General features: G+C 46.9%; 1 protein-coding gene across 1 annotated transcript in view; it reads left to right on the forward strand.

Moving 5' to 3' along the window:
• Positions 1-8639: 8639 nt before the first annotated feature.
• Positions 8640-13110, forward strand: part of LOC119382983 (gamma-aminobutyric acid receptor subunit alpha-6) — a 53540-nt gene continuing 49069 nt past the window's right edge. Inside the window, exon 1 of the mRNA XM_037650929.2 lies at positions 8640-8857. Coding sequence (XP_037506857.1) covers positions 8640-8857 — 218 coding nt within the window. The remainder of the gene's footprint in view (positions 8858-13110) is intronic.

Here is a 13110-nt window from a genome sequence, read left to right on the forward strand (position 1 = left end):
AAAGGTGAAAAGGCTTTGGCCTTGATGTCACTTAGGAAGGACCCAAGGACCCCGGCAATTTTGCTCCTTAATTATACGTAACGTTGCTTCGTAGCCTATCCTAGCAACGAAACTAAAAGAAGCAAGACTTCAAATGTCATTACGGTTTCTTTTTTTTTTTTTTTGCCCATCAAATGGCGCTTGGGGCGGCGGAAAAATGGCATCGCCTGTTTACCACGACAAAATGGGGCTCCGTCAACAGCGATAACTCTACAGACATAGCCGTAAAGAAACTTTCGAGGAAAATGAACATCAGAGTGTCGAATCGGAGTGGTTTATTTGTAACCGAAGAGTTTCAGTCGCACTCCACACAGCGTCGAATCTTTCTAGCGCCCGCGGCGCGATCGCGTTGAAGCCAGAGCACAGGACTGGACTTTTTGATTTCCTGAGAAAGCAAATGCAATAATCATGCCGTCTTAGCGCAAGTTGGGGAAAAAAATGGTAGAAAACTCGACCTCGGTCGTTTTGTTTTTTCTATGGATGCACTCTGATGCGTGCGCGAGATGCCGGTTCCCGTCGTGAGTGTTCTTTACGCGCAGTCACCGTCATTACCCGTTACGTTTGTCATTAAGCAACTCTTGACTAGTTCATTCGCCCTGGGGACATTGTTAGTATAAATTAGGAACTCATTAACGCGAAAAGAAACGCGTGTTAATTAGTACGTAAGAGAGTGCGGGCTTCCGGACGATGACTTGACTGGAAGTTGTGTTCTCGAAGAGGCAACGCAAATTGCCTGCTCGGAAACGATTTCTCCGGAATATTTTAGTTTTCTTTTTCGTATTTGGCGACATTGAAAACAACCATCGTTTCTGGACTTCGTGTCCGCCGCATATAAGCCAGCGCCCGATGCAAAAAGAACGCTTATTCTCGCCTTTTAAAAACTCGTCCCGTCATTTCGGTGTGTTCACAGTTATCGCTTCATTCACAAAGTAGCAAGAATTTACGTGACTAAAAAAATAAATTTATCTGTGTCTAAGTCACTAAAATTCGCAATGAATCCAGGGAAAGTATAGCGGACATCATTTGTAGTTTTTAACAGTGGTGTGGTAATTCCGACACAAAGGGAAAGGAATTAAAGTAGACGAAAAAAGAACTTGCAGTCGGTAGAGACCGAACCTACAACCATGGGATAACTACTTAAAGGGACACTAAAGAGAAACAATGAATTGGTTTAGATTGATAAAGTGTGCTCGGATAACTCTTGTGTAGTTTATTTCACCACCATAGGTTTATTATTAGAGGAGAAAACCAAGTTCAAAGTTTCATTTTTAAATTTCGCGCCGAACGTTGTAATTCGTGACGTAAAAGGTTTCAAAGAGCATTTAACGTATTTTGGCGCCACTGGCTCGACGAAATTTCCACAAACTCGTTATGTGAAGTCTCTGGCCACCTCAGAGGACAATCTACTGTGATTTAACCGATTAGGAACTATGTAGGCCCAAGCAGGCGCCGTCAAAAATACGTGACGTCACGGCAAATAGTGCGGGAATTCCAAGGTGGCGTCGCCACCTGTATTTTCTTTTTGCGCGTTTTCTCGCTTATTAAGCGTCTTCTCGCAGCAAGCGTGGTGTTTTTGGTATCGTGGAAGACTACTTTACTAATGCGAGAAAAATCGTTTTGCTCTTTAGTGTCCCTTTAAGCAAGAAGTTTTTACATTAGGCTACAGTAAATTACATAGAAAACCACGAAATAATATCCTAATACACACAGTTAACACCCACAGAATGAATGTATCCAAATAAATAATGCCAAATACTAAGAAAATACGTATCTAAGCCCACACTAAATAAGTGGGTGTTCAAATGAAAAGGTACGAAACGTCGTAACAAGATGACCGTCGACATAGATGCCTCTGCCGCTATGGGAGAACGTAGCGAGACATCTGTATAGGTATGCGCTCGGGGTCTCCGCCGTGGATCGGAGAATGCGGGGGCGCCCGCATAAACAGGAGAGAGCAGAGGCTATTATAAAGAGCTCCGTCCAATTGACGCGGCAGTGCGTGTGAGGACAGGATGGCGTTCACGTTGCAAAATTCGAGGACTGAGGAGTAGTGAGGCTTTATCACATTTCCGACAGCGGGAGGTGTTACCGGCCACCATTCATCGCCGGTAATTCCCATGTGTTTGGTTCCCTGAAAAAAAAAAAACATCTGAATGGGAAGCGCTTCAACTCGGACGATGAACTCAAGGACGCTGTGAAGGACTGGGTCTCGTCACGGCCACAGGAATTCTGGGAACAAGGAATCATTCGGCTCGTTCATCAATGGGATCGTTGTGACCAGGCACGTAGTGTATACTTTGAATAAAGTCTGCATTTATACCCACAGAGGTGTTTCGTACATTTCCATTTGAACACCCCTTGTATGATACAGAAAATGCAACACCTTAGACTAATAGCCATATGTGTGTAAAAGTCATGTTAAATATCGTAAGTCATGCAGCTTTCAGTTCAACCTTTATCTATAGCTGCTTTCCTATCTCTGATGGCGACGCCATCATCATGAAGCGCGCTGCAATACCTTGTAGTCTGTCCATGCAAGCCTTAAATGACGTCGCGGATTGCAATCCAGTTCACCAAATACAATCAGACACGAACCGGACTTCATAATAGTTCGCAGTTTGAGACAACCTGGGTAGGCGCGTGAACGCTGCTATGCATGCGAGCGTATTAGTTGTCCTGTCTTTCCTTCTTCCTTTCTCTATTTTTTCCTCCTCTTTCCCTCTCCCCCGTGTAGCGTAGCAAACTGGGTGCAAGCTGGTTAACCTCCCTGCTTTTCATTTGCCTCTCTCTCTCTCTCTCTCTCTCTCTCTCTCTCTCTGTCACTCGCTCTCTCGCTCTCTAGCTCTGGTGTTCCAGAGAGAAAGAACAAACTGGTGTGCACGGTGCCAAGGCTTACTCGAAGCTCGAGTGAGTGAGCCCAATCTTCTGGTGCCCTTTACCCCTGATATGGCGTTGCTGTTAGTTTTTTGTTTGTCTGCCTATGCAATACAGGTAAACGCGTTGCCTTCACAACGCAGACGACTCGCGTGAGAGCTAGAACGTTGTCCCGCTTTCATAGCAAACCGACCGTAGCTTCCGATGACCTTTCTTTGCCTAATGATGATGGGCGTATAAAAATAAGATCAAACAAAAAAAACGGAGCTGGCGTGGAACACCGTCCAGCAGTGAAGTTTGTCACACCTAAGCGAGCAGAAAGAACTTCTATTTTCGTATGCTTTTTATTTTGTACTCATCAAGAAACGAAACCGTGATTTTTTTTTAATGATGAATAGCAGAGGTTGGTGCCATTATGGTGGCACCGGCTACTCAAACTCGCTTAGCTGCGGTAGAATACGCGAAACCGTGCTAGTAGGTGAAGGTTCGTAGCGTTGCGAAAAATTAATGTGCCGTTGCCTGGGAAAGCTGTGCCGGTGAGCTCATTACGTCGTCCAAGCAGAACACGTTAGCCGTGAGCGCTGCATAGTTGGAATCGGGAAATGAACTTTGGATGTCACGTGGAACATTAATGCGCAAAAAAAAGAAAGAAATCAGGCGAAGCTTGCACAAAGCCGCTCAAGTCTAAACCTGACGGTTTTGAAGACTAATCTGGCTACTTCTAGGTTGTTTCTAGGCCTTAGCTAGGGGATGCAGGTTTTATCTACGTTTCTCAGCGAGTTAAACCACAGACAATCACAGACACGACACGGGTGTCCAAACTCCTGAGGCAGAAACTCGCGCTGAAACCAAGCGTTCGCACATCTCATAGATCTACGGGCCCGTCGTGGTTGGCGTAGGCCTTCCATCGCTTCGGAGTCTTCTCGCAGCCGCCGTTGCCTTTCCAGTTCCCTAGTATTCTCTCGTTGTACGTACTCGGGGTCTTCGGCTCACCGTCGTCGCTTCGCAGCCATTTGTTGGGCTAACTGTTGCCTTCCTCCTTTTTAGTGGAAGTTGTGCGTAGTGGGATTTACCCAATTTCTGTGGCAAGTACCCGTTTATGATGATGACAGTTTTCTGACAGGCCGCACAGTGGAACATACCCGTTTGATGACGATAGTTTTCGCCTTCATTTTTGGTGGACCAGTGGTGAGTAAGGGTATTTACCCAATTTCTGTGGCACATACCCGTTTATGATGATCATATTTTTTTGGTACGGGGTGAACAAGGAATGATTTGCTGGACAGCTTCGCTGTTAAAATGAACAACAAGAACACAGCGCCTCCGTATCCTTCATACAGAAAAAAAAAAAACAGGCGTGTCATTGGAAGTAGTGTAGACATATCACGTGCAGTATTCCTGTAGAGCACGCGAAAAACATGTGACTGCGCAATTTCTTCCATGAAATAATTAGGTGTACCCACACTGGAGCAAATACCGTTCTTGAACGATTAATCAATGTGTTCCGCCTACAGGTCCGCTGAAATTTAGGAGGAAAAGTGCTTCGACGTCGACGCAAAAGGTGAGCGTCAACACCTCTGCGCACATGTACAGCTGATACAACAGTCTTCAGAAAAGTTGCACTTAAGAGCGCGGCCGTACACGGTTAAGCATCGCTATTTCTTTTCTTGACACATGAGAGTGCGTAGACTGAACACTGGTATCAGAAAGAAACTTGCTTCGGATGTCCTTTTAAAATTAAGGATGCGACTACTGCACGAACAATGGTGTACGACAGCTATACAATATGAGAAGCCTTGGGTTACTTTCATCACAACTGTGCTACGACAATACGTGAAGATACCACCCGCATTTTATGTCACAGGTGCGTAATTGAAGATTGCGCATCAGGGCTGTCACATAAACTGCTTGACAGAGCCAGAGTTGTAGCCCAGAAAGGGTTAGAAGATTAACTATGTGTATTGTTGCTTAATTGTGCCCAGTTCCGAAAGGGCGGATCCTTAAAGGGACCCCGAAACGGTTTTGACAATTTTGCATAAACAAATTGAGCCGGTAATGCAAGTCCTAAGCGTCCTATTTGCAAATCCTATTTGCGGACCGATTTACGCTCTCTGCATGCGTCAACTGTGTAACTTATTACAAGACTTCAAACATGTGAATCCCTACAGATTGCAGCGGCTCAGCCGAACGAGTTTTCAACTGCCCGCATTCTTTCTACGTAGCACTGTTCCATGTTACGCAGCACCGGCGATCGATCTGATTGGATATGCCCTGTCTACGTCACAGAACCTCTGGTGGGCAGTGAGCGTCGTCTGTGTTACAACGTGCTCCGTGTTGAAGTGAGCGGAGCGAATGCATTTATCTGGAGGTTTTTGTTTGTTTGTTTGTTTGTTTGTTTGTTTGTTTGTTTGTTTGTTTGTTTGTTTGTTTGTTTGTTTGTTTGCTTGCTTGTTTGTTTGTTTGTCTGTTTGTTTGTTTGTTTGTTTGTTTGTTTGTTTGTTTGTTTGTTTGTTTGTTTGTTTGTTTGTTTGTTTGTTTGTTTGTTTGTTTGTTTGTTTGTTTGTTTGTTTGTTTGTTTGTTTGTTTGTTTGTTTGTTTGTTTGTTTGTTTGTAGCAGGAAATACGGACGCAATTGTTTGACTACATTCATTAGCTGTAGGATACGTGCATTGTGGCTCTGTAGCCTTCGCTTCATTGCCAAGAAAAGTTGTCCGCGAGTATACACGTAGCTCTTTGAGACAGGACGCCACTCACGCGAGTGAGGTATTTGTATTTGTTTTATTTTATACGTTATCAGTTTGCGTTTTCGTACGCGTGAGAAAGTCGCGCCGTTTACGTGTACCTCGAACGTTAAGCGGCGCCGACGTCGATATGAAACGCTGATTGCGCTCAGTCATCACTTTCCACGGCTGTGCGAAACGCGCGCCATACCGGACTACTTCGCATAGAAGTACACGTGCAGAAGCTCCGCCCCCGTAGCTTTCCCTTGATTGCCAAGAAAAGTTGTCCGCGAGTCTAGTTCGCGCCAAGTGAAGGATTTCTGGGGAATGAAGGCATGGCGCAGGCAATGCGATCGACTTTGTTGCAAAGGGGCATTCTAGGGTCTGCAAACGTGCCTAGCAAGTGACGCCGGTGACATTGACAAAGAGTTTAGTGAAATAATAAATTGGTCGCTAATGGAAACGTATATATTCCATGATTGCATTTGATTTATTGAGTTTTTCTTAATACGTTTAAGAAATATGCGCGTGCTTAAGGAACGCAGCACCTGATGGTGACTTCTGTAGCAGCAGTGTAAAATTTCACATTACATACGATGGTCCAGATAACGTTCATAAAAAACAGTGCAACAGTAATGCACTTTTGTATTTTTTTGTCTTTCTTTCTGTAAAATAACAGCGTCTTAAATAGCAGGTTCACAGATCACATTCCCTGATCACCTAAGCTCACTTTAAAATGACTAATTGCTACAATATTACAGTTTCAGTGCATTGCGCACAAATACACGTACAATACAAATATTTGATGTGCAAAGAGAAAAAAGTGAATTCTTGTGGTTCAGACGTCGCAGAACGCTTCAATAGCCCGTCCTTTACTTTTTCTTTACAGGAAATTTCTTAGTCAGCATGGATGTCACCGCCTATTTTATTCCTTATCGAAGTTGCCCGAAGCAAATGTATTTGCTTTTGATATTTGGTTCTGGAAATAAGTATGTTCTTGCCATTGATTATTGCACGAAGGCCTTCCTTCTGTGCCCCGTGGCACCACTGGGCAAGTGCTATATTTCGCAGTAGAACAGCGCCGGCGAAAACAACAGACCAGACGAGGAGAAGGACACGTAGCACAAGGCGCACTAACAACTGAAACCACGTGATACACTGCCATATCTTTTGTAACCTTCTTTCTTCTGTTTATTCATGTGAAGGCAGTATTTATTCTGTGCAGATACTGAATAAACTTTCCCTTGTTCTACAACGATTATGAACAAACTAGCCCAAAAGTACATCTTGACATGCTATATTTCATTTCGCCTATACGTTTTTTTTTTGTTTTTGTTTTTTTGCTCTGTGCAAATATCTTACCCAGAACGCCATGTAGCGGTATCTATCACGAATTCTTTTCACCTCATGTCGTCACTCGTGCTACAATTTATCATAATGAAAAAGCTGGTAACATTGTTACTGACGATATTTCCAATAATATCAAACTGAAGTAGGCCAGCACGTAAATATAGAAATCTTAAGACAATAGTCAGTTTGTTTCGATACGTAATTATAATAATAACAATATCTGGGGTTTAACGTCCCAAAACCACGATATGATTATGAGAGACGCCGTAGTGGAGGGCTCCGGAAATTTCGACCACCTGGGGTTCTTTAACGTGCACCTAAATCTAAGTACACGGGCCTCCAACATTTTCGCCTGCATCGAAAATGCAGCCGCCGCGGCCGGGATTCGATCCCGCGACCCTCGGGTCAGCAGTCGAGCGCCATAACCACTAGACCACCGTGGCGGGGCGATACGTAATTATAGATGCAGCAAATAAAACACGGGTTTATAAAAAGAAGGGACAGTCTAGTGTCATTTCTTGCATAAGTTCATGAGAAAGAAATCCGGTTTCAAGACAGGGCTCAAATACTCCTTCATTAAGTTCTTTGTGGGACGCGCGCATAATTTCCATTCATGTAACGAAATTGGCGGTCGCCCCACAGAACTTATTGCGCTGCAGCGATTTCCTCGCGGCTTACGCGAACGGGCGAACTCCGGAGCCAACTTCCTGCCGTGCAGTTGTTCTCGAACAATGCTTGTCGAATCAGGTTGACTCGGGGGGGGGGGGGGGGGGGGGGGAGGTGCTTAGCATTGTGGCACACTCGATGGTGCCCCGTGTACGAACACCGTTTCACCATTAATGAGCGAAACGAGAAGTTCACTGTTTGCGTGCGCGATCCCACTGCACCGCACGGAGCACTTCCGCGTGTGTCGCTTGCGGCCGTACTGAGGCGAGTCAAGCTTAGCTATCCTCGCTAATCCCACCGCACGGACGCGTCATCCGCGCAGGTGCTCTAATCCCGCCGCCATTCCAATTACAGCAACGTCGTTCGGGTCCCATTCGGGAGAGTACGCATACGCCGGGGCTCCGAGGTTGGACCGCGCGCCGCGCAGCGGCGCTGTCCTCCTCCCTAATCCCATAAATAGCCGGAGACGCAAAATACAGCGAAAAACGGAGAGCGCGAGAAAGAGCGAAGGGGTGGTGAGAGAGAAGAAGAAGAAGAAGGGAGGCCGGCAAAGACTAAGCGACAATCCTTTCGCCTCTCTTGCTCTCTTTCCGTATCGCCGGCCCACTTCTCCCCCACACTCGCGCGCGTACCTTTACCCTCACCGCTACCTCGAGAGTACCGCGCGCTCGTCCGGCGCACGGCGCGCGCGGGATTCAGACGCGAAGTGGCGCCAACTTTCTCTTCGTCGACCCTGTTTCTCGGCCGCGGGCGGCTGGTGCGCGCGCGCCCGAGTTGGGACCTGTTCGCGGCTGGGCCCGTCCGCACCCGCTGTTGTCGTGTCGTGTCGTCGCGGTGGACGCGATCTCTCGGAGTCGACTTCCGTCGATGTGGACGGTGGACAGAGCATGAAAGCGCGGAGGTAGTAGCGATTCGAAGGGGAGGGGCGGTCCGCTGGAGTCGCCACGATGCTGCGATGCCGTCGGTCGCGGGACCCGGGAGGACAGCACCATGAGTCCGGAGAGCAGCGGTGGCGACGGCCCTGGAAGAGCTTCGTCGACTGCCTGTCCCTCCAGCGCCGACCGCCGCTCGCCTCATGGCCAGCGTGGCAGACGGCGGTCCTCGACGCCAACGCGGCAGCCGCTGCCTCAGCCCTTGCGACGTGGCACTGGGACGTCGTCGCCTGCCCTGGCCACCGTTGTCTGTTGCTTCCTCGTCACCTGGACCAGGTATTACCGTGTGGCACGTCCTCTCTCTCCATTCTTTTCTTCGTTTGGGACGCTCTTGTTTTGTTTTCCTATATCATAAAGGCAGCAGGGAGGGTGGGAGCATATGGAAGCGTAATCAAAGTCGAACCCATAATATATCCCAATCTTTCTTCCTGTTTCTTTTTATTATCTCTCGCAAAACATAAGAGCTAAGTATTTCGAACTGAATTGTCGGTTTTCGTTCTGTGCAGTAAGGGTAAAAATGAAATAGTTCGATGAAGCGGGCACCGAACGTCATCATAAATGCGTGGTAGCCATTGTAGAAAAGCTCCGACTTCTGCCTCTGTCCGGAGTCTCTCGACTCGTGACAACGGTGCTTTAGCGACTGTGGCTTGCTGTTGCACAACTGCGGCAGCGAAGAAAAGATAGACCACGTTGGAAATTGAAATTGAAATTTTATTCTGCAACATGAGCATGTTACGAGCATGTTCTTTGTCGCTGCCCTCGCTACAGCGCTCACAGACTGCCGCTAGCCGCTGTGTTGGCTCGCCTTGACGACAGACTTCTGTCGGAACAGTCAGTGCTAGAATGCCGACCCGAACTCTCGTCGCACCAGAGATCAATTAAGGCATTACTGAACTTTTTTGCGTGGCACTGGCCTATTGAATAGGATACAGTACTCCCGCTATACACCTTCCTTTTGTTTATTTGTTCTTTTTTTTGCGCGCCTGCTCTTCTCTCCGCTTTCCATTGCATCTTTCTTTCCTCCTCCACTTAGTGTAGGGTAGAAAACCGGATGCTACAATTCTGGTTAACCTCCCTGCCTTTCTCTCGTTTTGTTATCTCTCTCTCCATCGCGCTAGCGAGTTTTCAATGTACTCAGCGATAATGTTTCACGCCATCGCAGTATTTATCTATGTTATTTTTTACTCGAACAATCCCCCAGACGTTAAATCTGGTACTTATGCTTAAACGCCCAAGAAAGTGGACGAATGAGCATACGCCACCGGTAGTGCACCGCACATGTAATGCTGAGGTTGTGGGTTCGGCTGTCACTGGCAGCAAGGTCGCCTTTCTTTCTGTGTATTTTCGTTTCTCTTTATCTTTCAACTTGCACACTTCGACTTCAAAAAACAAAAAAAAAATTACTTAACGCTTTACTTGGCCTTATCTGACGGCTTCATGTGGCATCTGCTAACAAAAGTCGTGCCCCTCGGTTGGTTTTTGTCCTTTACTGCGACGACGCAAGTTCTACATAACAATTATATTTAGCTGCATATATGGGCCGCACTTCTCTGCCATCCTTCATCTGAATCATTCGTCAATATAGCAGCATCACACGACGCCTTCGTTATTATTATATCTCTAGGACAATATATTATGTGATATAGCGTTTGCATTTCAGCATGGATTTTGATAAATCTAGCACACAAACATGAAAAATGTATGGTAATGTTATTGCACTATCTGGCAATCAAACCGCTGAACTTGTGCTTAGTATCACAACGCCGCACTCAACGAGTCACGGCAGCGTGCGATAAGGGAGGATATTATTACCCCTGTGTTTGACCTCTACAACGAGTCTGAGTTTAACCGGGTTAGATTATAATCACTCGTTATGGTTTAGGAGCAATAATAATAATTCGTTTCCATGACATCATTCCTGATTTACTCCTGTCACTGCGCTCTCATATCCCCATCACCTATGTATAGTTGGCGTGTGCACGTCGACTTATAACAATCTACTCCAACTGAGTGATGTACGCTGAAATAGTTGAGTGGCGACGTTTTTCGACAGCTTCAGATTCCTCGCACAGGAAGGTGAACCGTCGCACCAGCGATGGTTCCTTATCAAGATTTTCGCCCTAAAGCAGCGTCATTTCCTGGCAGAGCAACATTCCGCCTCGGTGGTATAGTGCTTACGGTGCTAGGATGCTGACCCGAAGGTCGTGGGTTCGATAACGGCCGCGGTGGTCGCATTTCAATGGAGGCGAAATACTAGAGGCCCGTGTAGTGTACGATGTCAGTGCACGTCACCAAATGGTCGAAATTTCCGGTCCTTTACCACGTCGTGCATCATAACCATATCATGGCTAGGGAACGTAAAGTTCCAGATATTGAATATTATTCGCAGTGCACTAACTTTTTTTCCTTCGGTTCGTCAAAGGATCCCCCGCGCATGTGGCCCTGATCACCATTGTCCTTTGTCCAGCGCTATTTCCTGAGTCACCAAATCTACCCGAAAGCAATTCGGCCCCCTTTTGATGTCGGCTTCCATGTATTCTCACAACTACACCATCAACGCCATCACAGATGCAGCTGACTCCAGTCAGTTCGAGACTACGAGCAGCCATTCGATCCACCGCAAGCAACATTGGTTGGCAGTTTATCTACAATAATCGACTGGCTCTTAGGTGCTGCTTTGAGCGGCTGCACCGCATCGCAGGTGTGTAAGGCGCTTTGTTCAGCTCCCGGAAAAGCCTAAGAATAAATCGCGTCATTCAGATCTAGCCATACACACACGAGTACACATCACCTTCCTTGCGACAATAATATGAAACGCGGATACAACCGCTGCGGCGTCTATTGAACCGCATAGCTGTTCTCATTGATGCCCGTTTCTGTCATCTAACGTTCTTCAATTACTAAGAGCACACTGTCAATATACTGTCACTGTCCCAGTTTGTCAACTCTACAGGCCCGATGACAACTTTCCTTTGTCCACCGCATTGCAAGAAGATTGGTAGTTGGACGAGTTGTCATGATAGCATACTTGTTGCTGCGTCAAAAGAAAAAGAAAACGCTGACGTAGGCGTGACACAAAGGACGAGCAATGACTCTCAACTGACGCGAGTCAGTTCATTAGGAAAAAAAGGCATATATAAGAAAATGCAGTACTTTTTGTAACGTTAGCTACACTTGCCTAGCCGGAGCCGATTTCGCGTGGAGGGTCATGAGCCGTGCTGCGCATGCGCGAGGATCAGTGGTGTCACACAGCTGGGTCACCGGAGCTGGCATCTCACACACTCTCCGACACCGCCGCGCGCGGCTCGCCGCGCCGAGAAGCTTATCTCATCGGATCCCGAAGAGCCGAGAAACTTATCTCATCGGATCCCGAAGTAGTTGCCTGGCAATTAGCTGTTCAGCGTACGAAGAATAAACAGAAGAAGGCACATTATCCTAGACAATCTGAAAAGCTAAGAATAATCAGCTGAACCTTTGCTGACGCTACGTATATCCTGGCATAGCCGAGCTAGCCACTGCAATTTTTTTTTAACGCCGTCTTGTCCCTCGGCATGCTGGAGCGCGTTTTTTCTTGAGTTTTATTGCAAATCGCTTACGTATATATTTCTTTGGGCCAACTGTCGACAAGTGTTGGTGTTAGCGCTTGCTTACGTCGGCTGCTATAGCGCATTGTTGGTTATCCGCTTTTATGCCAATGTAATAAGTAATGCATATGTACTTCCATGCCTCGCCTCAATCTTATAGCCTAGCGTTGACTGAACCAGCCGGAACATGCCGAGCAGGTCAGCACTACGTCGGCACGAATGAACACGTCAGCGCGCCGGAGCGTTCATCTCACCGCGATGTTAACTTACGTTTGCGCTTGTATGCGAATATTCTTGTTACGTCGGTCTATAATCTAGCCTCTAAGCACCAAGGCGTAGTCAGCATGCTCGGTGCACTCGCATCACACACAAAACTACTAAACTTACACAATGACGTTTGTCCACCTCGCCACGCTTGGCTCAACGTCGAACAATGCGGCTGCCTTAATGCATACTGCTTCGCATAACTTCGATTGGAACAGTTCGTGGGACCTGCCGCGATTTTTCAATGCGTAAGCATTTCTAGGCCCACTCAACGAGAAAACTGTCCGTCCGTCCGTCTGTCCGTCCATCCATCCGTCTGTCACGTAAGACGGTCATCGCCATAAGGAAATAAAGGGCAAAACAAAAGAACTCTTCCTGGTGGGGCTGGGTTTGAAAGCGGGCCCCCATGCTCCGAAAGCAAGTGTCTTAACCACTGTGCTACACGCTCACGCTTGCATATAGTGAATATATCTGAACCATATGAATGCGCTTTACCTGCGGTGCAAAGCAGATGTAAAGAGACAACACTTTCTACGAAGGCTTCGTTGAGTTTCGTAGTAGTGGAATGAAAGCCCCGTGTAGGAGGACAACGTGTGAAGCCCACACGGAGGATTGTACACATCAGGAAAATTTAGACCTTGCGAAATTTAACGCAAATCTTGTGTTTCGGTAGTCGCGGGA

Source organism: Rhipicephalus sanguineus, chromosome 2, assembly GCF_013339695.2.
Source record: "Rhipicephalus sanguineus isolate Rsan-2018 chromosome 2, BIME_Rsan_1.4, whole genome shotgun sequence".
Lineage (NCBI taxonomy): Eukaryota > Metazoa > Arthropoda > Arachnida > Ixodida > Ixodidae > Rhipicephalus > Rhipicephalus sanguineus.